The following is a 23,533-nucleotide window of genomic DNA, read 5'->3' as shown; positions in this document are numbered from 1 at the left end:
TCCTTGTTTGCTTATTTTTAATAGCATCCTGTAACGTGGCAACCATCTAAAGAAGGAGATCGCCTAATTGGTCGTGTTATTCTCAACAAGAGAACAACTATGCCAAAAGAGTCAGGTGCATTGCTGGGACTCAAAGTAAGTACTGTGGAGGTTAGGCTGTAAATTCATTCCAATATATTTTAAAGGTTGGCTGTGGCCTCAGCGAGAGAACTAAGTGATGGGTGGTGTCTCCTCCTCAGGGTACTAATCTTATCTTTGGTTTTTGGACCTTGTGGTAGGAAAAGAGGAAAAGGATGCTGTGAGCCAGTCCGCACCTTCCCAAGTATGAAAATAGAATCATGAGCCATAGAAATATATTTGGCATTTCTGCTCCTTTAATGTCTGAGGCAGGGGCCTGACATAGATATAATTTGCAGATAGGCATACATTAGCTCAGCAGCCTTTCTGACCTTTCTCTTCCTCCCTGTGAATTCCTAATATAGACCGATGAATTCCAAACTCCTTTCCAAATAGGGGAACATCTCCCTTCATTAAGAACAGTGAATGCATATTAGGTTGCCAGTTCAAATAGCCATGGACTGAGCAGGTTCAAGCTGGCCATAACCTTTAATTAGAGTTTAATGGGAAGTGGAAAATAATAATCATAAGATTATCATCCTACTAGATCAGACGGAAGGGCACATTAGTCCTGCATTCTGTTCCCACAGGGGCCCAATCAGGAATGTATGTGATTCCCACAAGCAGGACACAGTTGGAAGTAGCAATGTTTTTGAATACCAGTTGCTGGAAACCACAGGAGGGGAGAAGGTTCCTGCTTGCTGTTTTTTCACAGGCATCTGTTTGGCCACTGTGAGAACAGGATGGTGGATTAGCATGAGCCATTGGCCTGGTCCAGCAGGCTTTCCTAACATTCATAATCTGTGTTTTGACCTAGAATCTGTTTAAGTATTAATATGAATATGAGAACTTATAGAAATATAGTTTTGCATGTATAAGGCCTCTGAGCATTACATAAAATATCACTTCAGCAAGGACTGTTTTAACTTTGAACTTGTGTGTAAACATTCTGGTCAGCAAGTCGTGATAGGTAAATTGCAGGTGTCTATTGGATTAAATAGTTTTTCATTGCATTCCTTCAAATGTAATCCACTGTATTCTGAAAACTGACACTTTCCCCCCACTCACTCAGGTTGTAGGAGGAAAAATGACTGATTTAGGACGACTTGGTGCCTTCATTACCAAAGTAAAGAAAGGTAGCTTGGCTGATGTGGTGGGACATCTAAGAGCAGGTAACTCAAGCCACTGAATTATTATTTTTTGATGTTGCGAAAACAGCACTACTGTTGTGTTTTGTGCTGCATTTACAGCAGGAACGCAGAACTTTTTCAGGACCACATTTCCCCATAAACCTTCTGGGGGCCAGAGCTGGGTGGGGGCAGGGGCCAAAGCAGGCAGAGCATCAGATTTGACCCTTACATACTATGTACAGTGGGCTACCTCCCCGTCATGCAAAAGTCAGAGGTTCTTACATCTACAGACAACACACACCACTCCCCCACCTTCATCTAGGCATTATGATAGTTAGGGGACATGTTTCAGCCAAGCAGCAGCTCTCATGGGGAGTGTGGAGTGGGCTCACTGCGGGGCATGGTGTGAGGACAGGGCTTGAGTCCTGGGGAGGGAGCAGGGCATAGGGAGAGTCCCAAGGCCCAGACGGAGAGGCCTAGAGTGCTGCATTTCATCTCCAGACGTGAGGTTCCCTACCCCAATTTAAAGTTTGCAATAAAACATTTCAGTCTAATGTGATGGTAGCAATATATTGACAATCACTATCTTTACTGTCTGTAATAGTGTGCAGGTTGCCCTTAGAAGCAGCTATTTATATATGGTGAAAATTTAAAAAAGCATTATATTTATAGAAAGAATTGGAAGGACTTCCTTATGTATGCATTAAACATTTAATAACATGTTTAATTTTTAAAATAGCATTTAAATATTAAGTGTTGACATTATTATCAAATTGCTTAGGTGAGCAAAAATGGGCCCTAAATGAATCCACCCAGTTGAGTGCACTGATCCCCATGAGAAGAAGCACCTTTAGATTGCATGCTTGATGCCCTCTGCTTAAGTGAACATGGAAGTCTGAAAATATATGAATACATGCAGTGCTTCTGCAGAACTGCTTGGGGGCCAGAGCTGTGCCAGTGCCTGGACTCCCCATTCTGTGTTAGGCGGACAGAAACTTCGGAATACAGAAGGAAATCATCTTCGGTGCAGTAAAGGACTCCTTATAGAAAATGACAGGAAGTGATGAAAATTGGGGGCTTTGCAAATTTTTTGGATCTGTGGATTTTATTTCCATATAGATAGCTCAGTTGGTAGCAGATGAGACTCTTAATCTCAGGGTTCGAGCCCCAGGTTGGGTGAAAGATTCCTGCACTGCAAGAAGTTGGACTAGGTGATCCTCAAGGTCCCTTCTAACTCTACATTTCTGTGTTTCTGCGATTGTGCTTGTATTCAAGGTGTTAGCAGAGTACACTGCATACAAAATGAACTGAACTAAGCTTTGACGTGAGGATCGTCAAACAGCAGTCTGCTTGGCATGAAAAAGAGCTAGGACTCTTTGAGCAGCCTCTTTGAACATTGAAACCCCTGAAGAAAGTGTTGGTGTTTGATTGGCCACTTGGAGGAGCTTACTTCTGTCTACATGCATTGGCCAGAAGGGTGCTTCTCATAGAATCGTGGAATTGTAGAGTCAGAAAAAACCCCAAAGGTCATTTAATCCAACCCCCTGCAATGCATCTCCTGTCTGCCAGCATACAAAGAGGTCACTAGCATACACAGAAGATGGATTCTGTCACAAATTTAGTTTTGCACAATTAAAATGGATTAAAGTGCTCTGGCACAACAAACGCACTTAATAAAGAGCCAGGCATTTTATGATAGGGAAAGTGATGAGAAAATGCACTAGAAAAAATGAGATAATGTTCAATTGATGGGAAGTCATATAATCTTATTGCAACTAAACAGGATGAATGCTCAATAAATAGTGGGTGTTGATTATTATTATTAATAATAATAATAATAATAATAATAATAAATATTTATACCCCTTCCATCTGGCTGGGTTTCCCCAGCCACTCTGGGCAGCTTCCAACAAAAGATTAAAAATACATTAAAACATCAGTCATTAAAAACTTCCCTAAACAGGGCTGCCTTCATATGTATAGACTGTGAATAAACAAATCAGAATGGATGCTAAATAAAGAGCAGGCACTGTATAACTTCTACACAAGCTTTCTGCAAATTTATCAGGATGAATATTCAATAAACTGGCCATCTGTAAGCCTGGAAAAGAAAGCTATCTTTTTTTTTTTTTGTAATGGTGTGTGTTTGTGCAAAGTGATATGAAAGACAGTAGAGGAAACCTCCCTTGTGTTTACATTCAAGGTGATGAAGTTCTAGAATGGAATGGCAAACCGCTTCCCGGAGCTACAAACGAAGAAGTATACAACATTATTTTAGAATCAAAATCAGAACCTCAAGTTGAAATTATTGTTTCAAGGCCTATTGGGTAAGGTTCGAATCACTCATTTTGTAAATGCACAATGTTACATGTGGAATCTTGACTCCGCCACCCCCCCCCCCTGGTCATAACTATGTAAGCGTTTCTCTGTGTGACTCAGTCTATGCACACACACACACACACACTGTACATTCCCCCTCTCAATCTTCTCTCTCTCTCTCTCTCTCTCTCTCTCTCTCTCTCTCACACACACACACACACACACACTTTTCAGACATTTCTCAGTAGAAAGTAAAGGAGATGGGTTAACTTGGAGGGCTCCCCCAACCCAGGAGTGAAGAAAGGTGTTGTGACACCTGGGGCGGGCGTCACTATGTACGATGCATGCGCCGTACGTAGCGAGGTCACACATGCGCTGTGTAGCGGTTTGCAGCTGGTGCCGCTCAGCCACTGTACAGATGGTGCCGGGATCCCTCCGTCGCTGCTGCAGCCATCCGGCAAACCGCTATGTACAGCACATGCATGTGACGTCACATGCTTGTGGCTACAGCCGTGAACAGAGGATTCTCCACATGCAGCTGCAGCAGCATGATGGCTGCTCGCACTGCCGAGAGCCCCCGCGGGGTGACTTCTTGTCACCCCCGCAGACATGGAACCTGGGGTGTACCACCCCCACCCCCGCTGTGACGCCACTGCCCCAACCCATGTCACCATTTCAATCTCCTTTTAGTTTGTGGAAGGCAAATGTTTGGTAGAGGAGCCTTTTGTATTCATGAACTCCCATCCCCCAACACTCATTTTAGAATCCTGATTTTCCATGAATGCATAAGGCTTCATTTTGCAGCTTGTCTGCTTTCACGAGCTGGAAGGTGATAAGATTAGTGATGGAAGAGGGGCACAGCTTGCATGCTTATCCTCACCGGATGTCTTCTTTCCTCTACATTAGGAATGCCGGAAGAGGGCTATTGTTGCCATAATATATGCACAAAGTTATTTTAAGAATAAATAAAACGGAAAAGGACTGAAGGTGTGCAACCACTGTTAAGTGGATTGACCTCTTGAGAAAACCACATTGCTCTGTATAGAGGTTGGGCAGGGATGTGCGTAGTTTTAGGAGTTGTAGCTAAAACTATAAATATAAGGGGGAGGGATAGGGTTTGGGATTTTTAATAATTATTGGACACAGGTTCCACAGGTGTCACACCATTCTCCTTCAGATTTTGCTAAATCCGTGTAATCACATAAATATTGCAGCCACGAGGTCAGACATGGCAAAAAAAAATTACCGTTTCCCACACTACTTTGGATTAATTTCTTCTTACATGTTACATTTATTTATGTGTCATGTTTATTTATATAAAAGTGGAGGGTTGGGTTTCTGTGGCATTACTGTGGCACAGACAACAGTTCCCTGGATTCTGTGCAACCCACAATGATTCTTTGTTTATGTGTGAGAATAATCAAGGCCGAAAGTGGCTTGCCCATATCATGCAGCTTAAAGCTATTGAACAAGTCTCTATGTACCATATCTCAATATCATCCACACATGCTATGCCTAAGACCCCTGGCAAGGACTAGCAAAATCTCATGCTGCCAGGGGCTTTATAGATTCTGGTGAATCCCCAGCATAAAATTATGGTAAATCCCCACCCAAATGTAAAACTAAAATTTGTGGATGAAGGTAAAAATTCTTGTGATATACAATCAAAACTGCTCAAGGGCGAACAAAATCTTTTTGGACTGAGAGCCACTAATAGGAAGCATGTTTTGCTGTTTCAGTGGCTAATGTATAAGAACTGCATGTAAATCTGTAACATGATGCTATACATCAGAGGCGGGAAACCTTTGGCCCTCCAGATACTGCTGAACTACAGCTCCCACCATCGCTTACCATTGGTTAGGCTTCCTGAGGCAGATAGGAGTTGTAGTTCAACATCTAGAGGGCTAAATGTTCTCCACATCTGCTGTACAATGCCCATTCAGAAGTAAATCCTACTGAGTTCAAGGGTGTTTAGAATTGCAGCCCTATTTAGGGATATATCAGTTTTCATGTGTATTGTATTTCCATGTGTTATTATTCCATGCGTTATTATTCCATGTATTATTATTACCTTTATTATTATTTTTTACCTTTTCCATATTTTCTTGGTTTTTTTCTTTGTTATTGTAAGTTTTTTTCATAGGCTTCATTCAGCAAACTCCTTGAGACGCGTGTATAAAAACTTCTAGTGAGTTACACAATTTGTGTCGTTTTCAAAAAGGGGGAAGTCAGAATCACTAGCTGTAGATAGCTGTCACCCTTCTGTTCTCCAACATGTTTCCCTTTGTTGTGTGATTTTACAAATATTGTGGAACATCCAACTGCAATAGTAACCTGATAGTGTGTTCATATTGAAGTTGCTGCCTGTGTTGTAATCATTGTCAAAACCAAATGTACATTAGTGCTGTGTCCCTTAGGATCATCAAGTTCTATTATAAATCCCAGCTTTACTAATGGAAAAAAAGGAATCGCGTTTGGAAATTAGGAAGGAGGAGGGAAAAGTTTCATGAATGGGGTGCGGGATTTTGTTATACTTACCTTACTTTTGAGGTTGCCAAAGTTTCATTCTACAAATCATCTCTCTGGTGCTGGAATTTTCAGCCTTCCTAGGTGTCTGTAACTTAAGAAAATCTCAGCTGGGCTTTCCTGCAAGAGACTGCATACATTGCTCCTGATATATTGTTGTTTTTGTTGTTAAATGTGATCTTTTCACTTTTAAATATAATAGTGCAGGGAGGTTGTTGTTTTTAATGGATTTTTTTGCTGAAACAAAATCAGCAAGTGCTCCAATCCCAGGGGTTTCCCACTCTTCAGCTAAAGCCTAGATGATGTTGTTATAAAGTATCACTCCCTGTAGAGCTTTCTCAGATCAGGAAATACAGGCACCCAGGGAGGCTGCAGGCTACTAGAGAAATGTGTAATGGAAAGAAACACACACAGTGCCCTCATCTCTCTCAGCCCTGTGCCATCAAATTCTAAAGAAAATTGAAAGACATTCTAAAGCTTCCTGGAAATGAAGAAGGAAGATGAAGCCTCTTTTGCAAAAAAACAGAGGATAGGTTTCGGCATAGCGCTATGAGAGAAAAGTAAAAACAACAATATATCTAACAAAGATGTATCAAAGACCTGTAAGTGAGGGATTTTTCAGGACCATGAGTGAAAATCTGAGGGTAATTATTGTTGAAAATTAAGTAATTACCTCCCTCTAAAATTAGTCCATGTATTTGTTTTGTAGAGAAGTTGTTCAGGTTTTTCTAATTTTTCTATACCTCTTTTAGTGACATTCCAAGGATTCCCGAGACTTCTCATCCTCCACTAGAATCTAGTGAGTATTTCCTTTGTTCTTGCTTATGCTTCGAATGAAATAAAATAATTTAGAGGAATATATGCAGCATTATGCAGTCTGTAAGCACAATCTTTGTCTAAAACTACTTTTGATACCACTGGGTTCAGTCCACAAAACGTTGGTGCTGATATGCCTACACTTTCAATGGTGAGAACTCTCAAATGTCACCACCTGAACGGATGGTTTGAATTCACTTCCAGTTTAGACAAGAAACTAGCTAGATCGTTTCTTCTGTGGTGTGGTAAAATTCCACATCAAAATGAAGCTTTGACAAAAAAGAGTTTTTCCGTGAGAAACGTAACTTAGGGTCTTCCTGTGCCATCATTTCCCTGAATTGCAAATGTGTATTAACTTTCCCTCTAGGTTGTGTTTCAGTTGCAAAAACTGAAGAACATTCAGCATCTGTTGTGTGGTATATAGTTGCACAATCATATTGCACAGGAATATTTGTGAAATTTAGGGTGATATCCAATGTTAGTTCTCATCCCATCAAGTTCAGTAAGTTTGCTCAGAGTACAACTTAGCTGAATATCACTCTTAGTGATATTATTCTCTGAACACCTTTAGCATTCCACTGCCAACTTTATTTCTGATTAACAAATGGTGACAACAGTACTCCCTCCCACATCTTATTTATTTATAAAATTATTTATGAGGCAAATTTTGGCCGAAAAAAATGACCCCCAAGGCAACTTACATTTTGAAAACCTTTTATTTAAAAATTTATTTATTTTAAAATTTTAAAATTTATTTATTTTAAAATTTTAAAATTTATTTATTTTAAAATTTTAAAATTTATTTATTTTAAAATTTTAAAATTTATTTATTTTAAAATGAATTTAAATTTATTTTAAAATGAATTTAAATTTATTTTAAAATCTTTGACGCCTATATTACTCTCCAAGTTTTAGCAAAGAATGTCTTGCCCATTCTTACTCTTTTTTTATTACTATACTGTACCGAGTATATTCTCCCCTGTAGCGAGATTATCTGTCCCCTTGATATTGGATGGAATATTGACATTGAAAATAGCCTCAGGATTATTACTTGATTGACCAAGTGGAAAGGCTATCAGTTTTCTTATTTTGTGTTTGCATCTGCTCAAAATCAAATGTTTTGCTGAAAATCCATCATTTATCAGAATTTTTATTTTCCCCCCCTTCCCTTTCCTGCTCCTCAATTTTTCTATCATTTTCCTTTCTATAAAGATTTGAAAATAAATAAATGTGCAGCTATGGAAAATGGGCTACAAAGGGAAGGTACTTTGTTTCTTTTACCATCACCATCATTGCTGTTGTTATTTTGGCGAAGACCCTTTTGTCACCCTCCCCTCATTTATTTTGAAAGAGAATCTTCTTTCTCATGTAGAATAGTCAACCCATTGGTTTTGGCATCTCAGAGTAGTTGGTTCAGTGTGTGCAATGCTACATGTTAAAAGCAGCAGCAGTAATGACATTGTTTTTGGTGTATCTTACATCAAACTGTTGTCTCTTCCCCTCACATTCTCCCCCCCCCCCCCCAATCCTTACAGGTTCTAGTTCATTTGAATCTCAAAAAATGGAACGGCCGTCAATTTCTGTTATTTCCCCTACTAGTCCTGGAGCCCTAAAAGATGCTCCACAGGTCCTGCCTGGGCAGCTCTCTGTAAGTACAAAATGGTGTTCACCGGCAGCACATATAGGTTACAAAACTGAGCAGATTAGGAGGGAAATGTCAGTGAAAATTTTAGCCTTTCCTTTTTGTTTTTTATTTGATGTCTGTGCAGCCTAAAATGTATGCAGAAAATGTTTTTATTGACATTTTGGAAGCAATGCTTTTGTATGAATGTTCATCACTAGATCATCCAGTGATGACATAGATGTATGCATAAGCTTGTTGGGATTCTGCCTCGGTCAGACGAATGTGCCAGTCTCCAGGCACCGGCTGAATTCCTTTTGACCTCCCTCCCGCGACTCCCGGCAGGAAAACAGATGAGGTCCGTATCGGCGATTTTTCCCAGACTGTGAGAAAAACACACCACTGCTTCTCCTCCTCCCTGCATATCCCCAGGGAGGGGAATCAGACAGACAGAAGTGTATTTACATGTCTTTATTTCTGTCTTTAGCAGCCATACATACAAAGATGTCTGCACTCTTTGAACAACAGAGAGAAACTCAAAACTCCACCCATGTACATCCTGTACAGATCATATGACACACACTGAGCTCACATCCGGTGCTCAATACGGAGAATGGACTGCCCCTTTATTGCCATGGTAACAGTCACAAACATCCTGTCTGGCTTTCCAGCCTCCAGCAGCTAGCTTAGCTGCTGCTTCTTTCTTCTGCATTGCTTCTTTATGGTAACATACTCCCCCTAAAGAATCAATGCGTGCAGCGTGCAATGCCTGATCCAGAGAAGAAAACAAACAGTTGTTATATGTATAACATTCCCCTGTTGTTTCAGTTCCACCCTTGGAACTACCCGCCACTGGTTTTACCAATGTACCTCTCTGGTTGTGTGACTTCCAAGGAATGAGTGCATCTGCATTACCTTGGTTAGCAACTCTCTGTTGTGCCTTTGTCTCTGACTCAGACACAGCTTCAATCTGACCTTGGTCGTTTACAACAGCAACACATGCAATAGCTAAGTTGGCAAACTCTTTTGAATACCTCTTGGGTGGTACACCCTTCGTTGCTCTTTCAGACCTACGTAAGAAGTGCTGCTCTTCTCTGCTTTCTGGTTCAGCCTCTGAACTCTCTGGAGAACCAGTACTAAGCTTAATCAGTGGTTCATCCTCCTCTTCTGAGGGTCTAGTCATTATGTGAGGTTTCCTCTCAATGACTGTGACAACTGAGCTGTCTGAGCTATCGCTGTCATCATCTGTACTACTGAATTCAATAAAATCAATATCATCATCATCATCTGAATCATCATCATCCCCTGTGGGAAATGTGTGAACAATCACTCTCTCCTGTTCAGGAGCACTCTCTAGGAATTTTGTGAGAATCACCTGACCAGATTTAGACAAAATTACTCTGTAGAGACCCTTTTCATAACCCACAAAAATGCCTCTGGCATTCTTTACTCCACCCGGAGCTTCTGTCCTCACATGAGACCCAAAAACCTTGAAATGGGCAACAGAAGGTTTTCTATGGAACAGTTTCTCAAAAGGAGAACTTCCCAACTCTTTTGAAAACTTTCTCAACCACGTATAACAATACGACATTAGCGACTCAGCCCAGTACTCATGTGGCAGATGTGAACTAAGCAATTGCGCTTCCATTCCCTTTTGCAATTCTTTGTTCACCCTAACACAGACACATCTCTTCCAAGCTTCTTCGGAAGCTGCAATTTTGTGTCTTATCCCTTTCTTCTTCAGGAACCTCTGGAAATCCTGTAAGAGAAAAATTGGTTTCTCATCTGTGCAAAGACAATCTATGTCAGCATCATGCATATTTTTAACCTTGTCACAAAACTCTTTAAACCTTTCTAAGGCGTCTTTTGGTCTCTCCAAAAGATAAATCCAGACAAAACCTGTGAAAGAATCAACACATATTAGGTAATACTTTGCATTGCCTCTAGATGGTGCTAGAGGACCTATCACATCAGCATACACCCGCTGAAATGCCCTGTCGACCCTCGAGGTGACCTGCTTGGCATTCTTCTTGACTACACCTGCAAAAGAGATCATGTTAGAATTACATTTCATGTAATCACTTTGATCAAAAGTCAGCAAATACAGTCCATCTTTCTCTTTGGCAGAAAGATACAGCTCTCCATCTTTGTAGATCTCGCAGCATTCATCATCATAGGACAGTTTTAGTCCCTTCTTGGCAATCTGCGAAATGCTGAGCAGATTGTACTTCAACTCTGGAACCAAATAAACATTGTTTATAGTCAAGTTCAGACTTTCAAGATACACAGTCCCAATTCCGGTGGCTTCTAGCTCTTGACCGTTGGCTTGTTGTACAACGAAGCTTTGCTTCTTAAACGACGAAAATAGCTCTCTGTGATGGGTCATGTGAACCGTGGCGCCCGTGTCAATGACAAAAGCGTTCCCCACTTCTGGCATGGTTCCTTTGAGGGACATCATAACCTTTGCAGGCTTCGCCTGTGACTTGGCATGACTTCTGCCTGACGCCTCAGACTTCGTGGAGCTTCCCTTGGCACCTTTGTTCTGACGTGGCTTCTTACAGTTCCACTGAAGATGCCCAGTCTGCCCACAATTGAAACATCGGACAACGTTCAAAGCTACAGCATTTTCTCCCGTAGCAGTAGCAGTGGGGGTGTCAGAACTCCGTTCTTGTCTCCCCCTGTCCTTGACCTCCAGGGCAGCAAGCCTGTCCTGTTCATTCAGCACAACTGCATAGACCCTCTCCGAAGTCAACTGATTCGCTGGGAGGGACCCCAGCTGACTGGCAACGGTTTTGTAAGTCCGAATAAGGCTGTTTATCACCATGAAGCAAAACACTTCCTCATCCAGACGGAAATTGCGTTCCACCATCTGTTGACGCAGATATTTCATTTCCGTCAGGTGCGCTTGTACATCTCCATCAGGCGCAAGCCTCAGGTTGGTCAGCTTTTCAAAATACAGCAACGCTGAAGAACCTGCATCTCTCTGATGTGTCCTTCTCAGCGTGTCCCAAACATATTTTGCGTGCTCTAAATCTTGTATGTGGATAAGCTGAGAGTCTGACACACACAGAATTATAGCCGTTCTGGCCTTCACATCCTCTGACTCCCAAGCACGCGTTGGTGCTGCAGGGATGGGGTTCTCAATCACCCCAAACAGTCTCTGATTCTGCAGCAGGGCCTTCATCTTAATAGACCAAGATGCATAATTGTCATTGGCCAGGAGGGTTGGAGAAGGCAAACCTCCCTTCTTTGCATCCATTTTGAGCCCTTGCATTAACTCTCAAACACAAGCCTCTAAAATCCAATAGCTGGCTTGTTTACTTTCTTGGCCACCTGGCAGCTCTAACACTGGCTGCGTTGGAATGTTCCTTCCAACAGTTCGTGAGAGCCTAAGTCAAAACAAACTTTGTTTTTGCCTCTCTGAGGCACAGCCTGACTGTCCAGCTCTCTCGAGTAACTGGCTGGCGTCGCTTAGCAACAGTGCATTCCTTTCCTTGGACAGGAAACCACAAGAATGTCTGGAATGCAGGCCTCTTCTCTCTCGGAGCTGTTTTTCCCAAACGCTGCTCCTTTGAAGCAGAGAATAAATCAATCTGCATTCACACTTCTAAGCCCGAAAATCTCATACCTTGGGCTCCGTAGCTTGGCTGTCAGCTTCTTCTGGTCAGCTTCTGGCTGCAGAGAAACAGCCCCTCACTTCAGGCTTCCATGGAGCGATGAAAACAGCAGCTCTGCTACTATCTTTGCAGACTCCCATGGATCGTAGAAACCGTCGACTGCTACCACTGTTGGAATTCTGCCTCGGTCAGAGGAATGTGCCAGTCTCCAGGCACCGGCTGAATTCCTTTTGACCTCCCTCCCGCGACTCCCGGCAGGAAAACAGATGAGGTCCGTATCGGCGATTTTTCCCAGACTGTGAGAAAAACACACCACTGCTTCTCCTCCTCCCTGCATATCCCCAGGGAGGGGAATCAGACAGACAGAAGTGTATTTACATGTCTTTATTTCTGTCTTTAGCAGCCATACATACAAAGATGTCTGCACTCTTTGAACAACAGAGAGAAACTCAAAACTCCACCCATGTACATCCTATACAGATCATATGACACACACTGAGCTCACATCCGGTGCTCAATACGGAGAATGGACTGCCCCTTTATTGCCATGGTAACAGTCACAAACATCCTGTCTGGCTTTCCAGCCTCCAGCAGCTAGCTTAGCTGCTGCTTCTTTCTTCTGCATTGCTTCTTTATGGTAACAAAGCTATCCCAGATATAACACCACACATACAACTTCCACATTACCTCCTGTCCTCTTGATTTCTCCACACTTGATTGCTGCGCAGTCAGGTGTGTGAACTGACTCAATGAAAACACCTCCACGTATAGCAGGGCTGGTTCTACAATGCAGCAAGTTGTAGGAGGGTAGATGAGGGTGAGAACTGGTGTGGCAAGACTTTGGCCCTAGTAGTGGGTGGGGGGATCATTTTGGGCAGCAAAATGTACTGATCTGTGGTAGCTCATTTACACATGCAAGTCATCCCTTGATATAACAGTCATCAAGTGATAAACATGCATTAATAAGAACATAATAAGAGTTCTCCAGGATCAAACGGAAGCTCCGCTTAAGTTTGACATCCTGTTTCCCACATTGTTCAAGCAGATGCCTTTGGACAGCTGGCAAGTAGAGGCTGAAGACAACCGCCCTCTCCTGTTGTTGCTCCTCAGCAGCTACTGGTCAGTGGCTTCCAGGTTACCTGAAAGATCTCCTTGTTTTATCCTCTTTAGAGGTCTTGCGCTTCAATCAACCACTTAGGCTGGCAGAATTTGCATTACAACAGATGCCACATAATACCCATTCTGCTTTTGTAAGAATTGAAACTCCCTGCCTATTGATATCAAGCAGGCCCTTTCAATGTGCTCTATTTCGCACTGAGTAAAAACATTATTGTATAGACAAGCCTACCCAGATGTTTAGAAAGTTCACACATGCTTTTCAATTGTATTTTAAATCTGCGAACTCTCTATACTGTTACAAGGGGGGGGGGGAGAATTGCTGTCTGTTTTAACTTTTCATTGATCTTAATTACTGTGTTTTATATCATACCTGCCCTGTAAACTGTCCAGGGAAATAGCCATCATGACTATTCACCATTAACAGGCTCATCCTCCATGTCTAACCCTCTTTAAGGCATCTGAGCTTGTGACCATCACTAGTTTCCTTTGGTACTGAATTCCATAAATTAATTAAATGCTATGGAAAGAAATACTTTTGTCTGTCCTGAATCTCCTGCCCATCAGTTTCAGTGGATCATGCCCAAGATCTTATCAATTAATCAAGTATATTGTGGCTAGGCTTAAGGAAGGAGTGGATATTTAAATTTACAATATTGTATTTTACTTTTGCCATTTTAAAATGAGCATATTTTTACCCCAGCTCAAGTCTCAAGGATCTGATTGGATATGAATCCAAATGAATGCATTTTCTGGACTGATAACTTACAATTATTTTATAACATTTTAGGTAAAGCTTTGGTATGATAAAGTTGGGCATCAGTTAATAGTGAATGTTCTTCAAGCAACAGACCTGCCACCCAGAATAGATGGACGCCCGAGAAATCCTTATGTAAAAATGTATTTCCTTCCGGACAGAAGGTAGCTCTTTAAATTAAAAACATGCTGAAAAAATAGTTTGAAAGAATATACTGTATTGCTATATGTTTATATGCTTTTCTAAAATAGCCATGAAAAATCAATCTATGAATGGCTCTATATTTAGAGTACCGGTAATTTACTCCAGTCTCCTCATGGAGATTCCTCATGTTCTAAGGGCCATCTTTGAATAAGGGTTAATACCGTGAACTGTATATTTTATTGGGGGAGCAGTTAGAATCCTTTTTGATGGAAGGGATTTCCATTTCCACAATGGAAAGTTATCCTGGCCCAAGAAAAGAATATTCACCACACCACATCTTCCCTTCCAATGTTATCCCCGCTTCCCCTCTTCAACCTTATGGGTGGAGCTGATTTTTCCATTTATCTGTCCGTTTCCCATTAAGTGTGTGTGTGTGTGTGTGTTGATAGATAGATAGATAGATAGATAGATAGATAGGTAGGTGATAGGTAGGTATGTAGGTAGGTAGGTAGATCGATGATAGATAGATAGATAGATGATAGATAGATAGATGATAGATAGATAGATAGATAGATAGATAGATAGATAGATGATAGAAAATACAGTAAAAGTATTTTTGTCCAATCCTTGGTCTTTTATTTTGAGTGCAACTTTTGTATCAAACACTCAACCCCTGGCTTGTGTTACTGATAATTCATTCACTAAATGGACTTGGGGTGATGGATAACTCTCATAATGGCTTGGTTCATTTGCCTGCCCCTTAGTCCTTCCACTCACTTAGGGGCTGAAACTCAGTGGTACAGCATCTACTTTGATTACAGAAGGCCCCAGATCCAATCCTTGGTATTTCCGGGTAGGATTAGGGGAGAACCCTGCCTGATGATCTGCAGAGAAGCTGCCAGTCAATGTATACAAGGCTGAGGTAGACGGAACAGTGGTCTGACTCAGTTTAAGGCAGCTTCCTATGTTATAGTTTCTGGACAACCTGAATGTCCCCTTTCAGCCCTTTTGACTGCTGAGTGTTCTTGGCCTGGCAGCACTGCTCTGTGGCTGAGAAACAAGGCCACCAGTCAGCTGAGTAGTGCTCCCTTACCTCACTTTGCAGCTACCAGGGGTAGCCCAGCAGAATAAGTATGGTAGTAGTAGGGGGTGAGTCATAGGCCTTGCTTCCTGCATTGTGATTTACAACGTTTTGTTTTTTGTTTGTTTGTTTCAGTGATAAGAGTAAGAGGAGGACCAAAACGGTAAAGAAAAGCTTAGAACCAAAATGGAACCAAACTTTTCTCTATTCCCACGTGCACCGTAGAGATTTTAGAGAACGGATGTTGGAGATCACGGTTTGGGATCAGCCCAGAGTGCAAGAAGAAGAAAGTGACTTTCTTGGGGAGGTGAATGCACATACGTTGGCACTGCAAACTAGTTCTGTTTTAGACATGTGACAGGATCTCCAGAGTGTTTTGTTTTCTGTTGATGAAGCTTGCTCCCTTCCCCCACAGATCCTTATAGAGCTGGAGACAGCACTTTTAGATGATGAACCACATTGGTATACGCTGCAGACACATGATGAATCCTCACTACCTCTGCCTCAGCCATCACCTTTCATGCCAAGGAGACATGCCCATGGTGGAGAAAGCTCTAGCAAAAAATTACAAAGTAGGTCCACGACTCCTTTTTCTTTTGGGCTAGTTTGTTATGATAACAAAGGTGTACTAACACGTGTTAGAACATGTAAGCAGCTGCCTTCTTTAAAAGGTTCCAGAGTTTTACTTGAATAAGAATGGGTGTGAAAATTTCAGCTTGGATCCTAAGATAAGTTTAGGACGTTCACAGAAGAAAGGTTTTCTCACCGCTGCAGCCCTCTGCATCTAGGGGTGGGGAAGAAATTGAGTTCGGTTCACATTTAAAGTCTAATCTACGTTTATTACCACTTTCTGAAACAATATGCTTTAGCTAAGATTCCAGCGTTGCAGGGGGTTGGCCTTCAAACTCTACCATTCTATGATTCTGTGATTCTATCCAAACCGAAACATCACTGTGCTTTGAAATTTGCTCTTCTCTGAATTCTGCAGTAAAGTTCTCCAGCCAAGAAACGTGTACAAAAATGCATCTGCAGGCGATGACCATTTTAAGTGCGTCCAACTGAAACACGGTCGCCGACTCGTGATCACAAGTCCTTATCTTAGCTTAAGAATGAAAAAGCAAGAAACTGAGAGAAACCAATTGACAGATTCACTGATCCCGTTTTGCGACCTACCAAAAGCCTCTCCTGAACTATGTGGGATGTATACAGGGAGCTGCTGGAGGAGACCCTCTAGAGCAGCCTTTTTCAACCTTGTGTCTCCAGATGTTGTTGGACTACAACTCCCATCATCCCTGACCACTGGTTCTGTTAGCTAGGGATGATGGGAGTTGTAGTCCAACAACCCCTGGAGACACAAGGCAGAAAAGGGCTTCTCTGGAGTGTCTTTTTGGATGTTCACAGGTGGCTACACAGTGAGGGGAAGAAACTCCCCACCCCCAGCAAAAGTTATCTTACCTTAGGATCCAAGCATTGATAAGCAACAGCGCTGAGCAGCATACACTCCCTCAGTGACCTTTACTGTTTCCATATTAATTCACTTAGCTTATGCCAACTTCGTTGTTGCTAACACAATGTGGCTGTCATCTTCAGTCCAATTTATTTCTAAAGCAATTTCACTGTATTCAGCAAGTGGGGTCCTGTAAATGTCACTGGAAGATTATGACATTTGATTCTTGGCTGTTGGCACTAATATTCAATGTATAGCTCTGGCTACTGCATTTGCGGCAATGTATTTGAAACTCTGTACTAAGTTTCAAAGTCCAACGAAAGGTCCAAGTTCCTTTGACTTTTAAACAACTTTCAGGACCATGACTGTTCTCTAGCCCAGAAAATGTGTACATTTAATGGGAGTGGGGAACTCTACAGAGTCCAAGAAAAGAAGTCCATGTAAAGCTGAACTTTCAAGCCCTACATGGTTCTTTAGCAGCTAGAAACACTGGATTTCAGGCATGGAATGTAACTTTAGGCTAGGTTGGGTATGGGTTATGAGAGGCCCCTACCAGTCACATGGGCCAGGGAAAGGCGGGCTTACATACAAGTTTCTGGAAACTACAAGAGCAGAGTGCTTCTTGTGATTGGTTCCTGCTTGCAGGCTCCTTGTAGGCATCTGATTGGCCACTGTGAGAAAGGGATGCTCGACTAGATGGGCCTGATCCAGCATGCTGTTCTTTACATTATTAACAGCCTCTGACACAATATGGTGACTGTTGCTGGATAATATGAACCCACAACCTTATGGATCATTTTAGTAAGACAATGTTGCACTGGTATGTGAGGCAGAGCAGTCAAGTTCTGCCCCTCATGGCAGGCATTTAATTTCACTTTTCCACAGCTATGCAAGTTACTGTTTGCACTGCTGTAGATAATGTCAGCCTACTCATCCAGGCTGGCACAATTTTTTTTATTTCAACAGAACTTGCAGTAAGTATACTTGGGACTGGTGCCATTACCCAGGTACTATGTCTCCTTTCTGAGCCATTTTACAATAGTTTTTTAAAATATATATATATAATCTTGTTTTTAAATATGAATGCATCCCATATTTGACTCTCCATAATGACAAGAATCTTTACTTAAACTTATTTCTGCCCTTTACAAAAGAACCAAGTATACAGGTATCTATTTGCCTTACTGTTGCACAGGATCTCAGCGAATCAGTGATAGTGACATCTCAGATTATGATGTTGATGATGGTATTGGAGTAGTTCCTTCAGGTGCGTGGGTGAAGAGCATGGTCCTACATCCTTTGCTTTTACTTTTCCCTTCCCCCTTTCAGTTTGGTTTTCTAGAGTTTTCAAAGATGATGAATTGGAAGATTATGTTTTCTAGAAAGTAGTTTGATTCTTTATTCCATGGTGAACCTTTTTAAAAAATCTGTGTTGTGTATTAATTACATTTATGTATTATGCATTCATAAGAAATGTTTATATCCTGCCTTTCTACTGCACAGGGTTCCTTACAGCAGTTTAAAGCACAATAAAATCTAACAAAAATCAATCGGACAAACAATAATAAAAAGCAACAGCAACAGTGGCATGGCAATCTTGATATTTCTGTTTATACAGCTAATAAAATTGTGGATATTCCAAGGGTAGAGGCTGCTTTTCAAAGCTATTTTTCTGTGCATAGGAAAAAATGCAAAAAAAAAATGTAATTAAAATGTCTAACTGAAACATATTGTCCATTTGATGCATTTGCTCTTGCTTATATCTTAGACAGGTTCACCATGGAATCTATTGAAAATGCATGACTGTATATTAAGTGCATGAAGCATGGCTATATCTTTTATAATTCTCATAAGCACTCACAAGTTATCATTATCCAAAATGTGTGCATAGAGGGAGACTCTCAGTTGTTACACAGAGACAAAGATAAAAATTGCTCAACATTGCTGCAGGTTCTGAGAATATTTCTTCTGCTGCCAATCACCTGCCTGAACAAGAAAAGCAGCTTGAATTGTTAAAATATTTTTGTGATTAGCTGCAGTACTAATTTTCAAAAGCCTTCCATCTTTACTATTTTACTATGGTTGTCTAGTATCGTGGCCAATTTAATCTTGACTAGTGTGTATATATATATATATATATATATATATATATATATACACACACACATATACTTCTTTGAACATGACACGTCTAGTATGATGTAGTTTGCCTATGTCTACAAACTCATTTTAATATTACTTACAAGAGTTGCTAATCACATTAAAGATGGCAGTGAAGTTCTCTTTAACTAGAGATTCAAGAAGGATGACAAAAATAGTAACTTAGGCCATTTTTGACAATTTTTCTGGAACAGTATTTGAGCACAACTGCATAAATTACCCCATTAGCTTCAACAGCGGGACCTGAAAAATTTGGATGTTGTTTTATATTTTACTGACCAACTGAGCACCAATGCCCCTAGGGAGTTTAATAGTGACTTTTAATGAAAGAAACATACAGTTTCCTTTTTCTGTACTTGGGTTTTCTATGTATGTGTGTGAATCCCTGGTTTTCTCCAAGATAAGAATGCGGTTCAATTAACGCCAGAGTAATTGAAACTGTGGGAGGGTGCCCCTCCCGTCCTGTTCATTCTCAGCAAGTTTTCTACACACAACACACTGCATCTTCCATTCCACATAGCTGTCACACAAAAATTACAAGAGAGATGCATGCCATATGCTTTGGATGTATACATCTTCAGAATGGTTCCCTGTAATCTCCCTTGTTTCCAGCCTCAAATCCGAAGTCCCCTACGGATCCTTCATGTAGCTTTTCTTCTAACTAAAGGGAGCTAATTTAAAGAGCTTGAGCTGCTGCTTTCTTGTCATGCTATCAACTTGATCTGAGGGACTTCATTTAATACAGGGGTAATCCATGTGGGGGGGGCAGATACTGCTAACCTCTAACACCCATCATCACTGCCTTTTGGTCAAGATCTGGGGGGCTGATGGGAGTCATAGTTAAATAATGTCTGGAGGGCGCCACATTGCTAATCCCTGATTTAAAATAACTGGCCTTTTTTCTCTTGGGGAAGTTTGACTATTGAATGGGGGCTTTTTCATCTTCTGGAAGAAGAGGGTTTTCTGTGCAGTTCAGCGGCGTGTGTCCCCCACTCCCCCACCCCACTACAGGAAGACAAAATGTTACTTCCAATATTAACCTATGGGTGGGTTTTACTACCTAAATGGAAAGTATAATCTGTGTTTGCCTTCGGCTCTTAGCTAATAAAACAGTATTTTAACTTGATGGCATATGGGTACCTTTCTCTTAGACTTGGTTCTTTTTGCCTATCCAGCTTTGTTCTGTGGTGTTTGGCCTCTGGCTAACAATAATTAGTAGTGACATCTTTATGTTTCCTTGAATGTAAAGCAAGTTCTGTGGATCATTTTATATGAAGCAACGTTGGGTCAAATGACTTGTGTACCATACTCATGTCAGCAGATAATTTAAATGAAACTGAAACAGAGGCTTCAATTCTAAAGCAATTTACTCATAAACAATTCCACAGACTGGATGAATTGAATAAATCAGTTTGTTTCAGTATTGCAGCCACAGATGCATAGATTTCATTTAAAAAGACTGAAGAGCTGAAAAAGTGACGCTTGTGGCAAATAATACCTAACCCTGTAGGTATTATTTCTGCTCCTATTCACTTTCTCACCTTTGGGAATTTTGCAGTCTTGCACGTAAATTCTCCTGTATGTATGTCTGTACCTTTCCCCCCATATTCGCATTACATTTAAATATAATGCTAATTGTTAGCCCTGATTGCATGACATTTCAGGATTTTCACAAGTTGCACAACTCTGAAAATCTTGTAATCAATAAAGAGATGTTTTCCTGAAAAGACTAGTCCAGATATGAACACTTGCCATTTCTGACCTGAACTAACTTCATTTTGTTGCACTTCTACCAGTAGGCTATAGGTCTAGCACTAGAGAAAGTAAATCTACAACGTTAACTGTGCCAGAACAGCAAAGAACAACCCATCATCGTTCACGATCTGTATCTCCTCACCGTGGTGACGATCAGGGCAGGACCCGTTCTCGTTTACCAAATGTGCCATTACAGAGGTAGGCTTCAAAATATAGCTGCTTTCATCATCAACACACATTGGGCAGACTTCAGCCAAAGCCGAGCTCTTTTTAGTTCCATTTATTATAGTTGGGAGAGTTGTTAACATGTGTGCTTAAGACTCTCCTGCTCAAATCGAGATAACTTTGAAAAGGGCTTAACTTTGGCTGGATTGTCTCCATTGTGATTAAAGAAATGTGAAGGTGATGTTTTCCTTGGGCAGCTGCACATGAAACCCCTGCATGGTCACTTCCACACTATGACAACTGCCTCTAGGATGAGCCATGTGTCTGCCATGCAGAGGCTCCTTGCTTAATTGTGCACCTGTCTTAAGGAAATACTAAATGTTGAATTTTCCTTAGTGAGTTTGTGGAGAATGTGAAAGCATAACCGAAAGAAAAGCAGCTCTTCAGTCTAAAAAGATGATTCTATTAAGAGATAAATGGGCATTTCACTTTAAGCTACCAATGACATTTCCCCCCATTTTCATGGAACAAAGGAGATCTCTAGGGTAGCCAGACAAAGAAGACCCTGTGCACTGCCTTGTAGTTTTGAAAAGAAAATGGATAAGGAAGAATGGAAAGAAGTGAGCTGCGGAGGAGGGGAGATGTTTAGGTATGTTTTCATACCCTGGTGAAAATAAGAGGGAATAGTTTGACAGATGGTAGAGGGAGCCAAAGGGTGCCCTCTAGATGTTGGACTATAACTCTTATAAGCTATAGTTGGCATGGCCATTGGTCAGGGATTATGGAAGTTATAGTCCAACAACATTTGAAAGACACAATGTTGACTATCCCTTGTACAGAAGAGGAGGGAGAGATCATGTCACAACAAAAGGAAGTAGGAAATAACTTAGCAAAATTCCAGTGAAGTTGGATATTATGGAAGACAAATACTTAAAGGAAAAGGGTGTGGGTGACAGAAGAGAACTGGACTCTGATATTTACCAGCATATTGAGGAGCTAAGGAGAGAAACTGATAGACTGGACAACAATAGATTATAAATCAGATTAAAAAATTATCAGAAAGTTCTGCTGTCTATCAGTTTCTTTTGGGGCAAAAGCTATTTAGTATTGTAGACTACTTTCTTTTTTTAGAATATAAATCAATGTTGGCATCTATAGTCTTCTAGCAACTAAAAGAAAATCCAAAAAAACCATCACATTTAGCTGGATTTGTGTTGTAGCGTACCTAATACTAGGTTTCCAAACACGACAAGTTTCTCCAGATAGCTCACCACCATGAAGCAATCCTGTATTGCCCAAATCAAAGAAACGACTACACAAGGGGTTGTTTTGTACAGCTCACTATGCTTTGTATTAATATTAACTGTTAATTACTACTAATTACTCTTAAGTGACAGCTTAGTATTTGCAAGATATAGGCTTAAATCTTCCCCTCTCACCTTTCCTAAAAACATCTTTAAGAAGTCAGTTGTCACAACTTCCATCCTTTCTCCTCCTTGTCTCCCACCTTGTTTACTCATAAGTCACAAACATTGCAGACAGATAGTCTGTGTCACTATGAAAAGCAAGGGCATACACCAGCCACCATGCACATGGTGTATGGGTGTTGATGTTTTTATGCATGCATCCACGGAGGCCAGATTGGTGTAGTGGATAGTGTGTTGGACTTAGACTGAGAATTCCCTCTTAGCTGTCAAAGCTCTTCGGATGGCCTTGCATCATTCCCTGTCTGTCAGCCTAACCTGTGCCACAGGATTGTGGGAAGTAAACTGGGCAACGTAGTGGGGCAGGAAGAATAAATACCTCCTCAACTCTTGGGGGGAAGCACAGAATAAAAAGGAAATAAATGTATTCTAACGGGCTGGTTCTCACAGGAACAGGAACAAATACATTGTTATTGCCTGTAATACCTGGCAAAATAAGGCTAACCATAGCATAAAATGAGGCTTTGTATAGTTCTTTTGGTATAGTAACTGAAAGGGATTTATAGTTTCTTGATACAGATGATTAGGCTGTCCAGAAACAGCAGCTCAGTTATTTTCTTAACGGCATAGAACACAGTAGATAATAAAAATTGATAACCAGAAAGGGATATAATTTCCTGCTCATGGTTCTTTCTATCCTCAAAAGCAGGCAGAGCTATAATTTCCCTCTCACAGTTCTTTCTGGCCATGTGGATTTTTTGCATCACTTTCTGGGTATTCCTCCATTGGTGTTGGGGTGGGGAGGACTTGCTTCCAATTCATCAGCCTTGACCATTACAGTACTGTTAAATGTCTGGGAAACCTTGATTAAACCGTGATAAGAAAAAAAACATGGTCAAACACATGTGTGCTTCTATGAACATTTCCAGGAGTTTAGATGAAATTCATCAAATGAGAAGATCACGTTCTCCAACTAGACACCATGATGCCTCCCGAAGCCCAGTTGACCGCAGGTCCAGAGATATGGATAGTCAGTATTTGTCAGATCAAGAAAGGTATGTTTGCCACTTTAAGAGTGTGAATCTGTAGTAATATATATATATATATATATATATATATATATATATATATATATATATATAGATATATGCATTTTAAAATACATATTTTTGCTGGTGTTGAAATGTGCTTTATACTGTCTAGAACTATGAGCTTTATATGGTCTGGACTACGAGGTGGGAAATAGTCTGACAGTAATCAAATAAGAAGCGAAGCATTATTCTAATCAGTAGTGGAGTCTCATTAAAAATAATTGATTTTATGTTCACAGTGCAAATA

At 40.9% G+C, this 23,533-nt stretch overlaps 1 protein-coding gene across 50 annotated transcripts in view; it reads left to right on the top strand.

The window, feature by feature from the left end:
• Positions 1-23,533, top strand: part of RIMS1 (regulating synaptic membrane exocytosis 1) — a 228,609-nt gene that overhangs the window by 120,479 nt on the left and 84,597 nt on the right. For 31 of the 50 annotated variants that reach the window (XM_079970353.1, XM_079970330.1, XM_079970341.1 and 28 more), the window contains 11 exons: positions 25-135; positions 1,190-1,289; positions 3,451-3,574; positions 6,845-6,891; positions 8,444-8,556; positions 14,053-14,183; positions 15,380-15,551; positions 15,660-15,816; positions 17,887-17,958; positions 20,648-20,804; positions 23,125-23,250. In XM_079970353.1, coding sequence (XP_079826479.1) covers positions 25-135; positions 1,190-1,289; positions 3,451-3,574; positions 6,845-6,891; positions 8,444-8,556; positions 14,053-14,183; positions 15,380-15,551; positions 15,660-15,816; positions 17,887-17,958; positions 20,648-20,804; positions 23,125-23,250 — 1,310 coding nt within the window. The remainder of the gene's footprint in view (positions 1-24; positions 136-1,189; positions 1,290-3,450; positions 3,575-6,844; positions 6,892-8,443; positions 8,557-14,052; positions 14,184-15,379; positions 15,552-15,659; positions 15,817-17,886; positions 17,959-20,647; positions 20,805-23,124; positions 23,251-23,533) is intronic. The other 19 variants (XM_079970358.1, XM_079970354.1, XM_079970361.1 and 16 more) reach the window with 1 other exon arrangement.

Source organism: Podarcis cretensis (genome assembly GCF_951804945.1).
Source record: "Podarcis cretensis genome assembly, chromosome: 3".
Taxonomy (NCBI): domain Eukaryota; kingdom Metazoa; phylum Chordata; class Lepidosauria; order Squamata; family Lacertidae; genus Podarcis; species Podarcis cretensis.
The sequence above is the reverse complement of the archived record's forward strand: the minus strand, read 5'-3'. Positions and strand labels throughout refer to the sequence as shown.